The 18,296-nt window shown below is 42.3% G+C and overlaps 2 gene segments (V, D, J or C); both read left to right on the top strand.

Annotated features, from left to right (window-relative positions):
- The first annotated feature begins 3,438 nt into the window (after positions 1-3,438).
- LOC139346029 (Ig kappa-b4 chain C region-like) lies at positions 3,439-5,096 on the top strand. The segment is given in 2 exon segments: positions 3,439-3,499; positions 4,756-5,096. A coding segment is annotated over 1 exon segment (267 nt).
- A 9,060-nt stretch (positions 5,097-14,156) lies between these two features.
- On the top strand, positions 14,157-15,877 carry LOC139346028 (Ig kappa-b4 chain C region-like). The segment is given in 2 exon segments: positions 14,157-14,286; positions 15,543-15,877. Coding segments are annotated over 2 exon segments (465 nt in total).
- The last annotated feature ends 2,419 nt before the right edge of the window (positions 15,878-18,296 follow it).

Here is an 18,296-nt window from a genome sequence, read left to right as displayed (position 1 = left end):
GCTGTAAACTTGGCATCCCACAAGGCCTCATCCTGGGTCCTCTGTTGTTTAGACTTTATATGCTGCAGTTGGTTCATAGTAAGGGCCTTCAAATAGATTTTTATGTCTGTAGATTATACACAGCTGTGCATTTTTACATCAAAATATGATCTCTGTATGTTCAATAAACGTGCTGATTTTCTGTTCAGACATAATTCTTTTCACAAAGCATCCTGCAGGTTATCAGACAGAAGATTAAAGTTTTCAGTCTTATGGCAACTTTAACTCTCAGACACTAAATAGAATGACCAATGGTGACATTCTTGACATACTGAATGTTTTCCTATCCTGCAGAGTGCATCGTAGCACAGAGACAGCACTATTCAAAGTTACAGATCATCTTATTGCCACAGTCAAACAGTTTCTTTGCTTGTGTTATTAGATCTGAGTGCTTCATTCAACTCCATTGACCGTCACATCTTCTTGCAGAGACTGGAATATGGAATTGGCATTATTAATTAACTACATTAAGCTGTTTAAGTCTTACTTTTCAGATCAATTTCAATACGTTCATGTTAATGAAAAAACATGATGTTTGTGACAGTGGTTCTGCCAAAGAAAAGATTTGTTCATTCATTTGTGTGTGTGTGTGTGTGTGTGTGTGTGTGTGTGTGTGTGTGTGTGTGTGTGTGTGTGTGTGTCCTCAGTGAAGTGTATCAGCTTCCAGCTGCAGCAGTCAGTTCAGTTTCTGTTCAGTCTGACTGAGGGAGGTTTTTGTACGACTCTTTTTCACTGTGTGAACAACCACTGACTGTTGATGTAATGTTCACTCTGACAGTAGTAAACTCCTGAATCTTCAGCCTGAACTCCACTGATGGTCAGAGTGAAGTCAGTGTTTGATCCACTGCCTGTAAAACGATCTGGAATCCCTGATGCTCGACTGCTAGCACGGTAAATGAGCAGTTTAGGAGCTTCTCCATCTTTCTGTTGGTACCAGGATAGAAAGTTCCCATTATAAACCTTTGGACTGCTCTTACAGCTGATGGTGATGGAGCCTCCCAGAGCAGAGCTCACTGCTGCAGGCTGAGTCACTGTGACCTGACCTCTGGACTCTGAGGACACAGACACACAAACATAAAGCAGAGTCACAGTTTTGTCGGCTTCATTTCAGAGGGACGGATGTTCGTAGAGGACTTTGACTCTCTGGACTTTACCTGTGAAGCAGCAGCAGAGGACAGTCCAGATGAGGACGCAGGTCAGAGTCATGTTTTTGATGAGGAGGATTTCTGTGTCTTCTGTTGTGATGAAGGACAGCTGTCAGTCCTCCAGTGTTCAACTCTCAGGACTATAAAGTGTCCCAGAGCACTGGAGCATGGTGCTGCTGATGCAAAGTGGCTCTCTATGGAAATCATAAGACAAGATAACACTTTATGAACCCCCTGTAAGGAAGATTTGGGTGTTACAGTCAGCAGCAGTAGCATCAAAAGTATAAAAAGAAAAAGAATGGAACAAAAGATAAAACAGAAAATTTAAAAAAAATCCAAACTCTTCATTTACACATTATAGACAAGAGAGTAAAGCATTTTTCTGTATTGCACATTGGATTGGATAAAAAGTATGCAGCAGTCTGTAAAATATTATTGTTGATGGAAAAAAATACAATGTTGTACAGGGAATGGAGAATTGAACGTGGGTTTAGACTTGGACATGGTTCAAATACAGTGTTTTCACTATTGCACATTGGTTAAAAAATGAGTTGGAGTATATAGAAGAAAAATATGTACGTGCATAGACTTTATACAAGAATATACAAATGTTATATTGAAGAAGAAATGTAATATTGCACTAGATATTGCATGAGATGTAATGTAATGGCATGATGATGAAAACATATGGCATCTCCTCAATGGTGTCCAGAGGGCAGTCCAGGACAGAGCCAGCTTTCCCGACCAGTTCAGTCTTTTTCTGTCCCTCTGAGAGCTCCCACAGCCCCAGCAAACCACTGCATGGGAAACTGAAGATGCCACCACAGAGTCATAAAAACAGTGTCCTACATACTCCAACGGACCTCAGTCTTCTTAGCAAGTGGAGACAAATTTGGCCCCTCCTGTACAGGACATATGTGTTGTTTGTCCAGTCCAGTTTGATGTACAGGTGAATCCCCAGGTATTTCTAATCCCCCACGATCTCAATGTCCAAGCCCTGGATGTTCACCGGTGTCATCTTTGGGACCTTCCTGCAGAAATCAATCACCATCTCCTTGGTTTTGCTGGCGTGTATATTCAGGTGGTTCAGTCCACACCAGTCGACAACGTTGGTTGTGGCCTCCCTGTATTCCAGTTCGATGCCCTGTGATACGCATCCAACGATGACTGTATAACCAGAGAACTTCTGGCTGTGGCAGCTGTTGGTGTTGTGTCTGAATTCTGATGTGTTGAGGGTGAAGAGGACAAAGACAGCACTGTCCCCTCTGGAGCCTCCGTGCTGCAAACTACCACATCGGACACACAGTCGTGAAGCCACATACTGTGGTCTGTTGATGAGGTGGTCGATGGTCCATGCAGCCAGGTGGCAGTCAACTCCAGCTCTGTCCAGCTTCCCTCTGACGACTGATGGTTGGACTGTGTTGAAAGCACTGCAGAAGTCAACAAACATGACCCTCACCGTGCTCCCAGTATGCTCCAGATGAGAAAGACATCGATGGAGCAGGTAGATGACTGCATCCTCCACATCAATGCCTGGACAATATGCAAACTGTAGGGGTCCAGCTCGCTGCTCACCAGGTGACGGAGGTGGTTCAGTGCGATCCTCTCATTCATCCTCATCAGGTGGGAAGTTCGGGCTGCTGGCCTGAAGTGGTTGGGCTCTCTGGGATGCGCAGTCGTTGGAATCACACAGGAAGTTTTCCACAGTGCTGGAAGTCTCTCCAGACTGAGACTCATGTTGAAGAGGTGCAGGATGACCCCGCACAGCTGATCTGCACAGTCCCAGAGCAGTCTGGAGCTGATGCCATCCGGGCCTGTAGCCTTCCTCGCCTTCATCCTGCTGAGCCCCCTCCTCACAGACACAATGCAGAGCTTCACACAGTGCTCTGACTGACTCCAACATGGACTTGGATCACTGTGATGATGCTGCTGATCAATGGATCAATCACTTTATCAGAACACTGATGAACATTCAGTGATCATTTTAATGTTGATTTGGTTTGAGGACTCTGGATATCTTTTCTTTCAGAACATCTTGTTTAATTTAAGGTGAGAACAACTTAAATTTGACTTTCAGACAGATGTAAAAAAATAAACATAAAATATGATGAATTCTGATCAATTGTTTCACTGATTGATAAATGTAAGATGAAATAGTTCTTTCTCTTAAAAACTGGACGTGTTCATGTTGAGTTTGTTGTGTTCAGAGTCAGAGAGCCGTGTCTCTCTACAGTCAGAGGTTTTTGTACGACGACTCAGTCAGTTTGTATCACTGTGGTACACGTTCGGTGGAGGAACCAGACTGGAAATTGGAAGTAAGTTCAGTTTTTGATGGATTTTATGAATTTGTCAGTAACTTTTCTTTCCTGGACATAAATTTTCTGCAGATATTGAAATTTGAGATTTTACAGCTTCTATTTTCTCTCAGTAGTTTTGTAGAAAGTCCAAAGTGCAGTTTTCTGATTGAATTGAAATCATGAATGTAATTAGTACAATGAGTCGGTGCAGAGGAGAAGTCACATATTTAAATCTTTAGAGGAAAGTTGAAAGTTTAGTTGTTGTAGTTGAAGTTTTGTCAGACAAAGTCAGAGAGCCGTGTCTCTCTACAGTCAGAGGTTTTTGTACGACGACTCAGTCAGTTTGTATCACTGTGGTGGACTTTCGGTGGAGGAACCAGACTGGAAATTGGAAGTAAGTTTCTTCTCAAATATTAAATATCGTTTCATCAGATAAAGTTTTAATTCATATGTCTGAACATTTGTAGTAACTTGAATTTTCCATTGGACTGATCAAAATCACATTAAGACTCAATTTTTTGTTTGTTTCTGCTGTTTGACCTTGAAGCTGAACTCAAAGCAGCTTCACTGAACTTCTCTTTAAACGTTTCATTTGTGAAATGTGAACAGCTTGAACTGTAGGAACGATGAAAGAACAACACTCCTACTTTTCAAATGTTTGTAGATTTTGACTTTGATTCTCATTTTAAACCGTTTTTAGTTTGAGTAAAAATCATTTTGAATCCTGTGAATGAGGATAAAAATGTTTAAAAGCCTTTAAATCTGTGATCTCCTCAAACGGCTCAAAATGGCTTTTTGAAATAATGTTGACAGTTCTCTGATGGTCGTCAGTTATTGTTGGCTGATAATATCGTTGGATCTCATTCACCTCTGAGAGTTTGGACAGTAAATGTTTTTGTATAAATGTATCAGGACTTTGAATGAAGTCACAGACTGAAAATATATTCAAACTGTATTTTCACGTTTTCTTCAAACGGTCTAATTTAAAATCCTTCAAAGAGCTTTTTGTATGTTGAAATGTAAATCTGACTGTTTTATTTGCAGTGCAGTTTGATAGATTTCAGGTCATATGAGGACTCTTTCTGTGCTCATGTGCATGAGAGGTTTCTTAAAGGGAAGTGAAACAATGTGTGAGTGAGTGACTGGTGGAGCAGAAAAACCATCTGACAGAAACTCCTTAAAGGACAAAATCAACTGTCACACAGTAAAGGTGTCCAAGTGTTTGACTGACAGCTGCGTGGTCCCTGTCCTCTAAACCGATTGGTGTCTCCTAGGTGACGTCCGTCCCACCCTGACGGTGCTGCCCCCCTCCAGTGAGGAGCTGGAGAAAGAGGGGACGGCCACGCTCATGTGTCTGGCCAACAAGGGCTTCCCCTCAGGCTGGAGTCTGTCCTGGAAGGTGGACGGCAGCAGCAGCAGCAGCAGCAGCAGCAGCTGGGAGGAGAGCAGGAGCCCCGGGGTGCTGCAGAAGGACGGCCTCTACAGCTGGAGCAGCACCCTGAGGCTCCCTGCAGACCAGTGGAGGGAGGTGGGCTCTGTGACCTGTGAGGCCACCCAGGGCTCCCAGACTCCACTCTCAGAGACACTGAGGAGAGACCAGTGTTCCCAGTCCTGACCTGACTCACTGGGACTCTGCTGCTGGTTCTCCTCTGCTTCTGCTCTCACTCTGCACTCTCTGTCTCTGTCTTTTATTTTTACAAATAGAAATATTCACTAGATTGTTGCAACGTTTCAATATTATTTCAGTGTTTGCAGATAATAAAGACTTGTTTCAAATCACTTGTTTGATTTTTTTTTTATTGTCAGTGTTTCCATAAATGTTCTTGTAATAGTGTCATTGATTCTGTTTCATCCAAAAAACAAACCTGAATATTCTCCCTAATGATTTTTTTAAATAATGTGTCAGATCATGTAATGTGTATCCATATACACTAAATATCAAAGGAGTTTAGAAACTCTGACAAAACTCTTCATCATTTTTGATGAGCACAAACCAGTGATGGTCGTAGTCTAAGTCCATAATTTATTTTTGACAATTGATGTAAATGCTTCTGTGACTTTGGACCAAAAGCCATGGTAGGACCATATCAAGTATAAATCATCCAATCATCTCTTGTTGCTGAAGTGTCTTCATGATGAGGACTGTCATATTGTCATTGTTTAGGTGTGTCTGAAGAATATGCACTGTCCTTCAAGTAAAACTACAAATCAAAAAAAGAAAAATATCTAAAATGAATAGCAGTGTATCATCAGCATAAATAGATGACAAACAATTGTGATCTTCAATTTAACTCTGAAACTATTAACAAACTGCTTCTGCTGAAGATCCACAACCACAAAGACAAATGAAAGATGACAAAAGACTGAAAGTGTTACTGAATTACACACTCCATAAATCCTGTTGGTTCAATCATAAAATACTTTTTTGTTGCAATAAAATCAATACAATATGTTTTATGTGTGATTCGTATTTTAACAACATGAATGAAATGTTTTTGAGAATCAATTTTCAAATTTAATTAATGAATTTTTGAGTTTCTATGAAAGTTGGTCAGCGATGAAACTAATATTTATAAATTTTGTGTCCACATGTTGTCACACTCCTTGGAAAAACAATGACTATTTCTTACGTAAAATATATTTATCGTAGAAATATTGAGAGTTAATTATTACTTAATTTTTTTTCTTTATTTTGAGTAAAAAGCTTTAGTTTTAGTGTGAGTGCAGCTGTTGATTCAGATCAGTTCCTCTCCAGCTGAGGGAGGTTTTTGTATGACGTTGTATCACTGTGTGAACGGGCTGCTGTAACCCTGCTGACAGTAGTAAACTCCTGAATCTTCAGCCTGAACTCCACTGATGGTCAGAGTGAAGTCAGTCCCAGATCCACTTCCACTGAAACGAGCTGAAACTCCAGACTGACGGTTTGTAGCTCCATAAATCAGGAGTTTAGGAGTTTCTCCAGGTTTCTGAAGGTACCAGCTGAGATAGCTACTAACACTTGAGCTGGTTTTACATCTGATGGAGACAGTCTGTCCTGGAACAAAAGACTGAGACTCAGGAGACTGAGTCACTGTGATTTGTCCTAATGAACCTGGAAAACATGAAGAAGAGGAGAAGGGTTACTGAGACAAATCCAGCTTGGAGAAAGATGATCACCATCAGAGCAGAAGAGTATCATTTCTTTAACATGGAGAACAGATGGAAGAAGGTAAATGCTCCTTGTTTCAGTGTTTCTCCATCACAGCAGAACATGACTGTGGTGAACCTGGTTGTGGCATCCTGAAGCCCAGTTTTCAGAAGAGAGTCTCACCCTGAACGAGGAGCCCCAGGGTGGCCAGCAGTAGAATCAGTGAGCTCATGATTGTGCTGCCGGTGTGTCAGTGGCTCTGAAAGGCCTGGACAGCCACTGATCAACACTGGCCTCTTAACGGCTGGCAGCAGAGAGGCAGGACACATATGCAAACACACAGAGTCAGTGAACTGGAGCTGTCCTCAACACATCATGCTGTTTCCTCCTCACTGCTGAGACCACTGACTAACAAATCATCCCCACGGAGAGTAAAAGAAACTCAGGATGCTGTTTATAAACTGCAAATGGTTCCTCCTCGATCACAGCTCACCTCCAGCTGATCCTCATGCCAATCAGCCCCCACAGCTGCAGCCAATCCGTGAATCACCAGCCACAGGATAAATACCAGCTTCTCCTCACCAGTCGCCAAGAGTGCAACATAGCACTGGTTAAAGTGACAAATGGCCTTCTAATTGCCTCAGACAAAGAGTCTGTGTGCTTTTGTTATTAGATCTGATATCTTCATTTGACAATTGGCATTAAGGGAACTGCACTAAGCTGGTTTAAATCCTACTTTTCAGATCAATATCAGTTTGTTCATGTTGAATACAAAGTTAGTCACAGAGTTCCATATTATGAGGAACGACTCCATCAATTTTATTTGCTGTGCAGATGATACCCATTTTTATTTATCAATGAAGCCAAATGAAACCAATCAGTTAATTAAACTTCAAACATGTCTGACAGACATAAAGATCTAGAAGAGGCTGGATTATTGCAGGCTGCCCCCATAAGTCACTGAATACCCTCCAGCTGATCCTGAACACTGCAGCATGTGTTCTGATAAAATCTCGGAAAAGAGATGACATTTTTCACACATTGTTATTAGTATTGTTTTTATACTCTTTTGCATTCAATGGACATACAGTGTATTATAGTTTGTATCTGTTTGTATTTAAAATCCTTTTCCTTACCTACAAACCCCTCAATGGTCAGACGCCATCTTACCTTCAAATACTCATAGTATGTTTTACCCGACTGGAACACTGTTTCCCAGAGTGTGAGCTCAAATATGGTTTCTAAACGCTCCAAAAGTAAAACTGGAGCCAAAGCTTTCACCTATCAAGGTCCTGTCCAGTGAAACCATCTTCCAGACTCGGTCTGGGAGGCAGACACCCACTCAGTGTTTAAGAATAGCCTTAAAACTTTCCTTTTTGATGCAGTTTACAGTCAGGGCCGGCTCAGGCTTGCCTTGGACAGGCCCCTAGTTATGCTATTATAGGCTTAGACTGCCAGGGGCCATCCCATGATGCACTGAGCTACTCTCTCCCTCTCTCCCTCTCCATCTTTATGAATTCATGTCCCATTAATGCATGTTACCAACATGGCTTCTTCCACACACTCTTTGTGCTTTCTCGTGTTGCAGGTCGTAGGTTGCACAACAGCCATCGTCAAACTCAACCTTCATTTTGAGTTCAACTATGAACCTGTGAAGTTTTGTGACGGCATCTTTTAAGGTCGTGACACTATCGAGTTGACAAACCTGTGCAAAAAACAGAGACAGAGAAACGGCTGACAAATGACTGAAAATCACCTCAGTGGTAGTTCCTGCTACAGTCACTGTCTCCAGGACTCTTGTTGACCAGGGATGCTTGTTAATTGATAGCTCATCATGCTGCTGCCAGTGCTGCTGTCATCTCTAGTGTGTGTGTGTGTGTGTGTGTGTGTGTGTGTGTGTGTGTGTGTGTGTGTGTGTGTGTCCTCAGTGAAGTGTATCAGCTTCCAGCTGCAGCAGTCAGTTCAGTTTCTGTTCAGTCTGACTGAGGGAGGTTTTTGTACGACTCTTTTTCACTGTGTGAACAACCACTGACTGTTGATGAGATGAGCACTCTGACAGTAGTAAACTCCTGAATCTTCAGCCTGAACTCCACTGATGGTCAGAGTGAAGTCAGTGTTTGATCCACTGCCTGTAAAACGATCTGGAATCCCTGATGCTCGCCTGCTAGCACGGTAAATGAGCAGTTTAGGAGCTTCTCCATCTTTCTGTTGGTACCAGTGTAAATAGTTCCCACCATGAACCTTTGGACTGGTCTTACAGCTGATGGTGATGGAGCCTCCCAGAGCAGAGCTCACTGCTGCAGGCTGAGTCACTGTGACCTGACCTCTGGACTCTGAGGACACACACACACAAACATAAAGCAGCGTCCTTCATTTCAGAGGGACGGATGTCCGTAGAGGACTTGGACTCTCTGGACTTTACCTGTGAAGCAGCAGCAGAGGACAGTCCAGATGAGGACGCAGGTCAGAGTCATGTTTTTGATGAGGAGGATTTCTGTGTCTTCTGTTGCGATGAAGGACAGCTGTCAGTCCTCCAGTGTTCAACTCTCAGGACTATAAAGTGTCCCAGAGCAGTGGAGCATGGTGCTGCTGATGCAAAGTGGCTCTCTATGGAAATGCTCTCAAAAAGTATCATGTCCTCAAAATATTGTACTGTTTCCTCCTCACTGCTGGATTATTCAAATCATCCTCATGTAGAGTAAAAGAAACCCATGATGCTCTGTAGTAACTGCAAATTTAGCTTTTTAAGTTAAGCTAAAATGTGCTTTTTCATTTCCAGAACAATTTATAGTCTTTTTGTGATAAAAGTCTGTTTTACAAGAGAGCTGTGGTCAAGAAGGCAGCCTGAACCCCACTTGAGCTGAACGAAAACAATACAGACCACATAAATCGCACATGAGACTCAAGCTCACAGAGACCATGAAGGTGCACATGCAGGTCATTGAAACTAACTTAATTTTACAGAAAGTTCATTTCAACATTTTTAGTCACCACAACACTGGACCAAACAGTGTTAAAGTTGTCAAAGACCTCAGATTAAACATGGATTAAAAGAAACAATCCACTCAATGACTGAAGGATTGAAGTGCTGTCATTGGTCGAGTCAGTTCCAGTAAATGTCTGCATAGACTGCAGAGATGTGTTGCTCTCTGTGTCACAGTGTTAAACTTGTTCAGTCTTTATCTGTTTGGCAGAGGTGACGTTGTCTCACTTGGTCAACATTCATCTGCTCCTATCAGCTGTAAACTTGGCATCCCACAAGGCCTCATCCTGGGTCCTCTGTTGTTTAGATTTTTATGTTTTCATGATTATTGCTCTGTGTTGACTTGTTGATTTTTTTTGAGCTGTGTAAAACTGTCCCCTGTCCTGTAGAACCATATTCCAGTCTGGATCCCGGATGCAGACACCTTCTCTATGTTTAAGAGTCAGCGTCAAACTGTCTTTTTGACGAGACTTACAGTTTGGGTCGGCTCATGCTGGCTTTGGACCAGCCCCTCGTTATGTTGCTGTAGGTTAAGACTGCAAGGGGACTTCCCATGATGCACTGAGCTCCTCTCTCCTCTCTCCCCCTCTCCCTCTCCATCTATACACATTCATGTCCCATTAAAGCATGCCACCAGCTTGGCTTCTTCCCAGGTGTCGCTGGGGTTTCATGTCTTGCAGGTTCTTGTGGATCTCGGCTGCACTTGGATTGTGGATGATACTTCCGCCTCCTGTCGTGGCCATGCTTAACACCCACTGCAACCAGTTGTATATCTAATATTATTAGACAAATAGTACTGTAATTACATACATATCATATCATTAATATATACATGTACTGGACATTTTAAAAAAAAGGGTCTTTCTGTGTGGAGTTTGCATGTTCTCCCCGTGCTTATCTGGGGTTTCCGCCTTAAATAATCCCCCACTAAAAACATGCAAGAAGATCACCGCCTGACCAACGGTGATGAAGAAGGATGGGTCCCCGGGCGTGGGCATCGGGCGTTGGCTGGCGGCTGGCAGCCCACCGCTCCTGGTCTGCTGGATCGACGGACTGAGGATGAGTCAAATGCGGAAGCATGGCGTGTGTGCATGTAGTGTGTGCAACTAACATGTGCGATAAATAAAAGTACATTTCTTCTTCTTCTTCTTCTTCTTCTTCTTCTTCTTCTTCTTCTCTCTCCACCTCTCTACCCCTCGAACCAACCAGTTGAGGCAGATGGCTGCCAATCCAGAGCCTGGATCTGCTTGAGGTTTCTGCCTGTGTGAAGGAAGTTTGTCGTCGCCCCTTGGTGCTTGTTCATGGGGGAATTGTTTGGTCTCTGCATATTAAAGAGTAAGGTCCTGACATGCTCTTTATGGAAAATGGCCTGAGACAACTTCTGTTGTGATTTGGCATAATCCAAATTGAACTGAAATAAACTGAATTATTAAATAAGCAGTCATTACTGTATTGTTAAACAAGTAGTCTTGGGTCAGACCACGGCCATGTCCAAACTCAGACTTCATTTTCATGTCAACTACACAGCTGTGAAGCAAATGACTGAAAATCACCTCAGCAGTAGTTCCTGCTACAGAAGGTTTCTCCAGGACTCTTGTTGACCATCTCTGCTTGTTATTTGAAAGTTCATCGTGCTGCTGCTGCTGCTGCTGTTATCTCTGTATTAGGGTCTATTAGGGTCAGATCTAGCTGTGCTCGGGCCTCCATCAGATCAGATCTCCCCTTTTTAAGAAAGTAGTTCATTCCTGAGAAGCTGTGATGGAGGAAGTCATTTGATTTACAAATAATTATTCATAATTATTGTCATTGAACTTGTTTTTATCCAAGTTCTATGCTGGAATATTGAATTCACTTCATGAAATGTGTGTGAGTCTAAATGTGTGTGTGTGTCCTCAGTGAAGTGTATCACCTTCCAGCTGCAGCAGTCAGTTCAGTTTCTGTTCAGTCTGACTGAGGGAGGTTTTTGTACGACTCTTTTTCACTGTGTGAACACAGCTTGACTGTTGATATAATGATAACTCTGACAGTAGTAAACTCCTGAATCTTCAGCCTGAACTCCACTGATGGTCAGAGTGAAGTCAGTGTTTGATCCACTGCCTGTAAAACAATCTGGAATCCCTGATGCTCGACTGCTAGCATAGTAAATGAGCAGTTTAGGAGCTTCTCCATCTTTCTGTTGGTACCAGGATAAATAGTTCCCATTATAAACCTTTGGACTGCTCTTACAGCTGATGGTGATGGAGCCTCCCAGAGCAGAGCTCACTGCTGCAGGCTGAGTCACTGTGACCTGACCTCTGGACTCTGAGGACACACACACACAAACATAAAGCAGCGTCCTTCATTTCAGAGGGACGGATGTTCGTAGAGGACTTTGACTCTCTGGACTTTACCTGTGAAGCAGCAGCAGAGGACAGTCCAGAGGAGGACGCAGGTCAGAGTCATGTTTTTGATGAGGAGGATTTCTGTGTCTTCTGTTGTGATGAAGGACAGCTGTCAGTCATCCAGTGTTCAACTCTCAGGACTATAAAGTGTCCCAGAGCAGTGGAGCATGGTGCTGCTGATGCAAAGTGGCTCTCTATGGAAATCATAAGACAAGATAACACTTTATGAACCCCTGTAAGGAAGATTTGGGTGTTACAGTCAGCAGCAGTAGCATCAAAAGTATAAAAAGATATTGAAAGGAACGAACGACAAAACGGAAAATTTAAGAAAATCCAAACTCTTCATTTACACATTATAGACAAGAGAGTAAAGCATTTTTCTGTATTGCACATTGGATTGGATAAAAAGTATGCAGCAGTCTGTAAAATATTATTGTTAATGGAAAAAAATACAATGTTGTACAGGGAATGGAGAATTGGACGTGGGTTTAGACTTGGACATGGTTCAAATACAGTGTTTTCACTATTGCACATTGGTTAAAAAATGAGTTGGAGTATATAGAAGAAAAATATGTACGTGCATAGACTTTATACAAGAAGAAACAAATGTTATATTGAAGAAGAAATGTAATATTGCACTAGATATTGCATGAGATGTAATGTAATGGCATGATGATGAAAACATATGGCATCTCCTCAATGGTGTCCAGAGGGCAGTCCAGGACAGAGCCAGATTTCCCGACCAGTTCAGTCTTTTTCTGTCCCTCTGAGAGCTCCCACAGCCCCAGCAAACCACTGCATGGGAAACTGAAGATGCCACCACAGAGTCATAAAAACAGTGTCCTACATACTCCAACGGACCTCAGTCTTCTTAGCAGGTGGAGACGAATTTGGCTCCTCCTGTACAGGACATTTGTGTTGTTTGTCCAGTCCCGTTTGTTGTAGAGGTGAATCCCCAGGTATTTCTAATCCCCCACGATCTCAATGTTCAAGCCCTGGATGTTCACCGGTGTCGTCTTTGGGACCTTCCTGCAGAAATCAATCTCCATCTCCTTGGTTTTGCTGGCGTGTATATTCAGGTGGTTCAGTCCACACCAGTCGACAACGTTGGTTGTGGCCTCCCTGTATTCCAGTTCGATGCCCTGTGATACGCATCCAACGATGACTGTATAACCAGAGAACTTCTGGCTGTGGCAGCTGTTGGTGTTGTGTCTGAATTCTGATGTGTTGAGGGTGAAGAGGACAAAGACAGCACTGTCCCCTCTGGAGCCTCCGTGCTGCAAACTACCACATCGGACACACAGTCGTGAAGCCACATACTGTGGTCTGTTGATGAGGTGGTCGATGGTCCATGCAGCCAGGTGGCAGTCAACTCCAGCTCTGTCCAGCTTCCCTCTGACGACTGATGGTTGGACTGTGTTGAAAGCACTGCAGAAGTCAACAAACATGACCCTCACCGTGCTCCCAGTATGCTCCAGATGAGAAAGACATCGATGGAGCAGGTAGATGACTGCATCCTCCACATCAATGCCTGGACAATATGCAAACTGTAGGGGTCCAGCTCGCTGCTCACCAGGTGACGGAGGTGGTTCAGTGCGATCCTCTCATTCATCCTCATCAGGTGGGAAGTTCGGGCTGCTGGCCTGAAGTGGTTGGGCTCTCTGGGATGCGCAGTCGTTGGAATCACACAGGAAGTTTTCCACAGTGCTGGAAGTCTCTCCAGACTGAGACTCATGTTGAAGAGGTGCAGGATGACCCCGCACAGCTGATCTGCACAGTCCCAGAGCAGTCTGGAGCTGATGCCATCCGGGCCTGTAGCCTTCCTCGCCTTCATCCTGCTGAGCCCCCTCCTCACAGACACAATGCAGAGCTTCACACAGTGCTCTGACTGACTCCAACATGGACTTGGATCACTGTGATGATGCTGCTGATCAATGGATCAATCACTTTATCAGAACATTGATGAACAGTCAGTGATCATTTTAATGTTGATTTGGTTTGAGGACTCTGGATATCTTTTCTTTCAGAACATCTTGTTTAATTTAATGCGAGAACAACTTAAATTTGACTTTCAGACAGATGTAAAAAAAATAAACGTAAAATGTGATGAATTCTGATCAATTGTTTCACTGATTGATAAATGTAAGATGAAATAGTTCTTTCTGTTAAAAACTGGACGTGTTCATGTTGAGTTTGTTGTGTTCAGAGTCAGAGAGCCGTGTCTCTCTACAGTCAGAGGTTTTTGTACGACGACTCAGTCAGTTTGTATCACTGTGGTACACGTTCGGTGGAGGAACCAGACTGGAAATTGGAAGTAAGTTCAGTTTTTGATGGATTTTATGAATTTGTCATTAACTTTTCTTTCCTGGACATAAATTTTCTGCAGATATTGAAATTTGAGATTTTACAGCTTCTATTTTCTCTCAGTAGTTTTGTAGAAAGTCCAAAGTGCAGTTTTCTGATTGAATTGAAATCATGAATGTAATTAGTACAATGAGTCGGTGCAGAGGAGAAGTCACATATTTAAATCTTTAGAGGAAAGATGAAAGTTGAGTTGTTGTAGTTGAAGTTTTGTCAGACAAAGTCAGAGAGCCGTGTCTCTCTACAGTCAGAGGTTTTTGTACGATGACTCAGTCAGTTTGTATCACTGTGGTTGACTTTCGGTGGAGGAACCAGACTGGAAATTGGAAGTAAGTTTCTTCTCAAGTATTAAATATCGTTTTATCAGATAAAGTTTTAATTCATGTGTCTGAACATTTGCTGTAACTTAAATTCTCCATTGGACTGATCAAAATCACCTTAAGACTCAATTTTTTGTTCATTTCTGCTGTTTGACCTTGAAGCTGAACTCAAAGCAGCTTCACTGAACTTCTCTTTAAACGTTTCATTTGTGAAATGTGAACAGCTTGAACTGTAGGAACGATGAAAGAACAACACTCCTACTTTTCAAATGTTTGTAGATTTTGACTTTGATTCTCATTTTAAACCGTTTTTAGTTTGAGTAAAAATCATTTTGAATCCTGTGAATGAAGATAAAAATGTTTAAAAGCCTTTAAATCTGTGATCTCCTCAAACGGCTCAAAATGGCTTTTTGAAATAATGTTGACAGTTCTCTGATGGTCGTCAGTTATTGTTGGCTGATAATATCGTTGGATCTCATTCACCTCTGAGAGTTTGGACAGTAAATGTTTTTGTATAAATGTATCAGGACTTTGAATGAAGTCACAGACTGAAAATATATTCAAACTGTATTTTCACGTTTTCTTCAAACGGTCTAATTTAAAATCCTTCAAAGAGCTTTTTGTATGTTGAAATGTAAATCTGACTGTTTTATTTGCAGTGCAGTTTGATAGATTTCAGGTCATATGAGGACTCTTTCTGTGCTGATGTGCATGAGAGGTTTCTTAAAGGGAAGTGAAACAATGTGTGAGTGAGTGACTGGTGGAGCAGAAAAACCATCTGACAGAAACTCCTTAAAGGACAAAATCAACTGTCACACAGTATAGGTGTCCAAGTGTTTGACTGACAGCTGCGTGGTCCCTGTCCTCTAAACCGATTGGTGTCTCCTAGGTGACGTCCGTCCCACCCTGACGGTGCTGCCCCCCTCCAATGAGGAGCTGGAGAAAGAGGGGAAGGCCACGCTCATGTGTCTGGCCAACAAGGGCTTCCCCTCAGGCTGGAGTCTGTCCTGGAAGGTGGACGGCAGCAGCAGCAGCAGCAGCAGCTGGGAGGAGAGCAGGAGCCCCGGGGTGCTGCAGAAGGACGGCCTCTACAGCTGGAGCAGCACCCTGAGGCTCCCTGCAGACCAGTGGAGGGAGGTGGGCTCTGTGACCTGTGAGGCCACCCAGGGCTCCCAGACTCCACTCTCAGAGACACTGAGGAGAGACCAGTGTTCCCAGTCCTGACCTGACTCACTGGGACTCTGCTGCTGGTTCTCCTCTGCTTCTGCTCTCACTCTGCACTCTCTGTCTCTGTCTTTTATTTTTACAAATAGAAATATTCACTAGATTGTTGCAACGTTTCAATATTATTTCAGTGTTTGCAGATAATAAAGACGTGTTCTTCAAATCACTTGTTTGAAAATGTTTTATAAGTGTTTCCATAAATGTTCTTTTAATAGTGTCATTGATTCTATTTCATCCAAAAAACAAACCTGAATTTTCTCTCTGATGATTTAATAAATAATGTGTCAGATCATGTAATGTGTATCCATATACACTGAATATCAAAGGAGTTTAGAAACTCAGAACTCTTCATCATTTTTGATGAGTACAAACCAGTGATGGTCGTAGTCTAAGTCCATAATTTGTTGTTGACAGTTGATGTAAATGCTTCTGTGACTTCGGACCAAAAGCCATGGCAGGACCATATCAAGCATAAATCATCCAATCATCTCTTGTTATTGAAGTGTCTTCATGATGAAGACTGTCATATTGTCATTGTTTAGGTGTGTCTGAAAAATATGCACTGTCCTTCAAGTGACACTACAAATCAAAAAAAAGAAAAATATCTAAAATGAATAGCAATGTATCATCAGCATAAATAGACACCAAACGATTGTGATCTTAAATTTAACCCTGAAATTATTAAGAAACTGCTTCTGCTGAAGATCCACAACCACAAAGACAAATGAAAGATGACAAAAGACTGAAAGTGTTACTGAATTATACACTCCATAAATCCTGTTGGTTCAATCATAAAATACATTGTTGTTGCAATAAAATCAATACAATATGTTTTATGTGTGATTCGTATTTTAACAACATGAATGAAATGTTTTTGAGAATCAATTTTCAAATTTAATTAATGAATTTTTGAGTGTCTATGAAAGTTGGTCAGCGATGAAACTAATATTTATAAATTTTGTGTCCACATGTTGTCATACTCCTTGGAAAAACAATGACTATTTCTTATATAAATATATTTATCGTAAAAATATTGAAAGTTAATTATTACTTAGAATTTATTTTGAGCAAAAAGCTTTAGTTTTAGTGTGAGTGCAGCTGTTGATTCAGGTCAGTTCCTCTCCAGCTGAGGGAGGTTTTTGTACGACGTTGTATCACTGTGTGAACGGGCTGTAACCCTGCTGACAGTAGTAAACTCCTGAATCTTCAGCCTGAACTCCACTGATGGTCAGAGTGAAGTCAGTCCCAGATCCACTTCCACTGAAACGAGCTGAAACTCCAGAATGACGGCTTGTAGCAGCATAAATCAGGAGTTTAGGAGCTTCTCCAGGTTTCTGAAGGTACCAGTGGAGCAAGCTACCAACACTTGAACTGGTTTTACATCTGATGGAGACAGTCTGTCCTGGAACAAAAGACTGAGACTCAGGAGACTGAGTCAGGGTGATTTGTCCTGATGAACCTGGAAAACATGAAGAAGAGGAGAAGGGTTACTGAGACAAATCCAGCTTGGAGAAAGATGATCACCATCAGAACAGAAGAGTATCATTTCTTTAACATGGAGAACAGATGGAAGAAGGTAAATGCTGCTTGTTTCAGTGTTTCTCCATCACAGCAGAACATGACTGTGGTGAACCTGGTTGTGGCATCCTGAAGCCCAGTTTTCAGAAGAGAGTCTCACCCTGAACGAGGAGCCCCAGGGTGGCCAGCAGTAGAATCAGTGAGCTCATGATTGTGCTGCCGGTGTGTCAGTGGCTCTGAAAGGCCTGGACAGCCACTGATCAACACTGGCCTCTTAACGGCTGGCAGCAGAGAGGCAGGACACATATGCAAACACACAGAGTCAGTGAACTGGAGCTGTCCTCAACACATCATGCTGTTTCCTCCTCACTGCTGAGACCACTGACTGACAAATCAGCCTCACGGAGAGTAAAAGAAACTCAGGATGCTGTTTAGAAACTGCAAATGAATCTCAAAAAAATAATCTCCTTGTGTCTAGACTTGTTTGTTTGTTTGTTTGTTTGTTTGTGTCTGGACTGAGCAGTTCCTCCTCAATCACAGCTCAATCCAGCTGATCCTCATGCTTGTCAGCCACCACAGCTGCAGCCAATCCATGAATCACCAGCCACAGGATAAATACCATCTTCTCCTCATCAGTCGTCACAAGATTGTTGCTCTCACTACCCTGTTAAGTTTAGCTCTTCTAGTGTCTTGTTCGTTGCTGGCATTTCAATATAAATTTAAATTTACTTTGCAGATCAGTATCAGTTTGTTCATGTTGATGATCATTTCTCTGTGCACCACACAAGGTTCTGTGCTTGGACCATTACTGTGCAACCTATGTGTGCTTCCTTCAGGCAATATTATGAGGAACAACTCATCATCAATTTTATTTGATCTGTTGATGATTCCCATTTCTGTT

This window comes from Chaetodon trifascialis, chromosome 17, assembly GCF_039877785.1.
Source record: "Chaetodon trifascialis isolate fChaTrf1 chromosome 17, fChaTrf1.hap1, whole genome shotgun sequence".
Classification (NCBI taxonomy): Eukaryota; Metazoa; Chordata; class Actinopteri; order Chaetodontiformes; family Chaetodontidae; genus Chaetodon; species Chaetodon trifascialis.
This window is presented reverse-complemented; position numbering and strand designations above follow the sequence as displayed.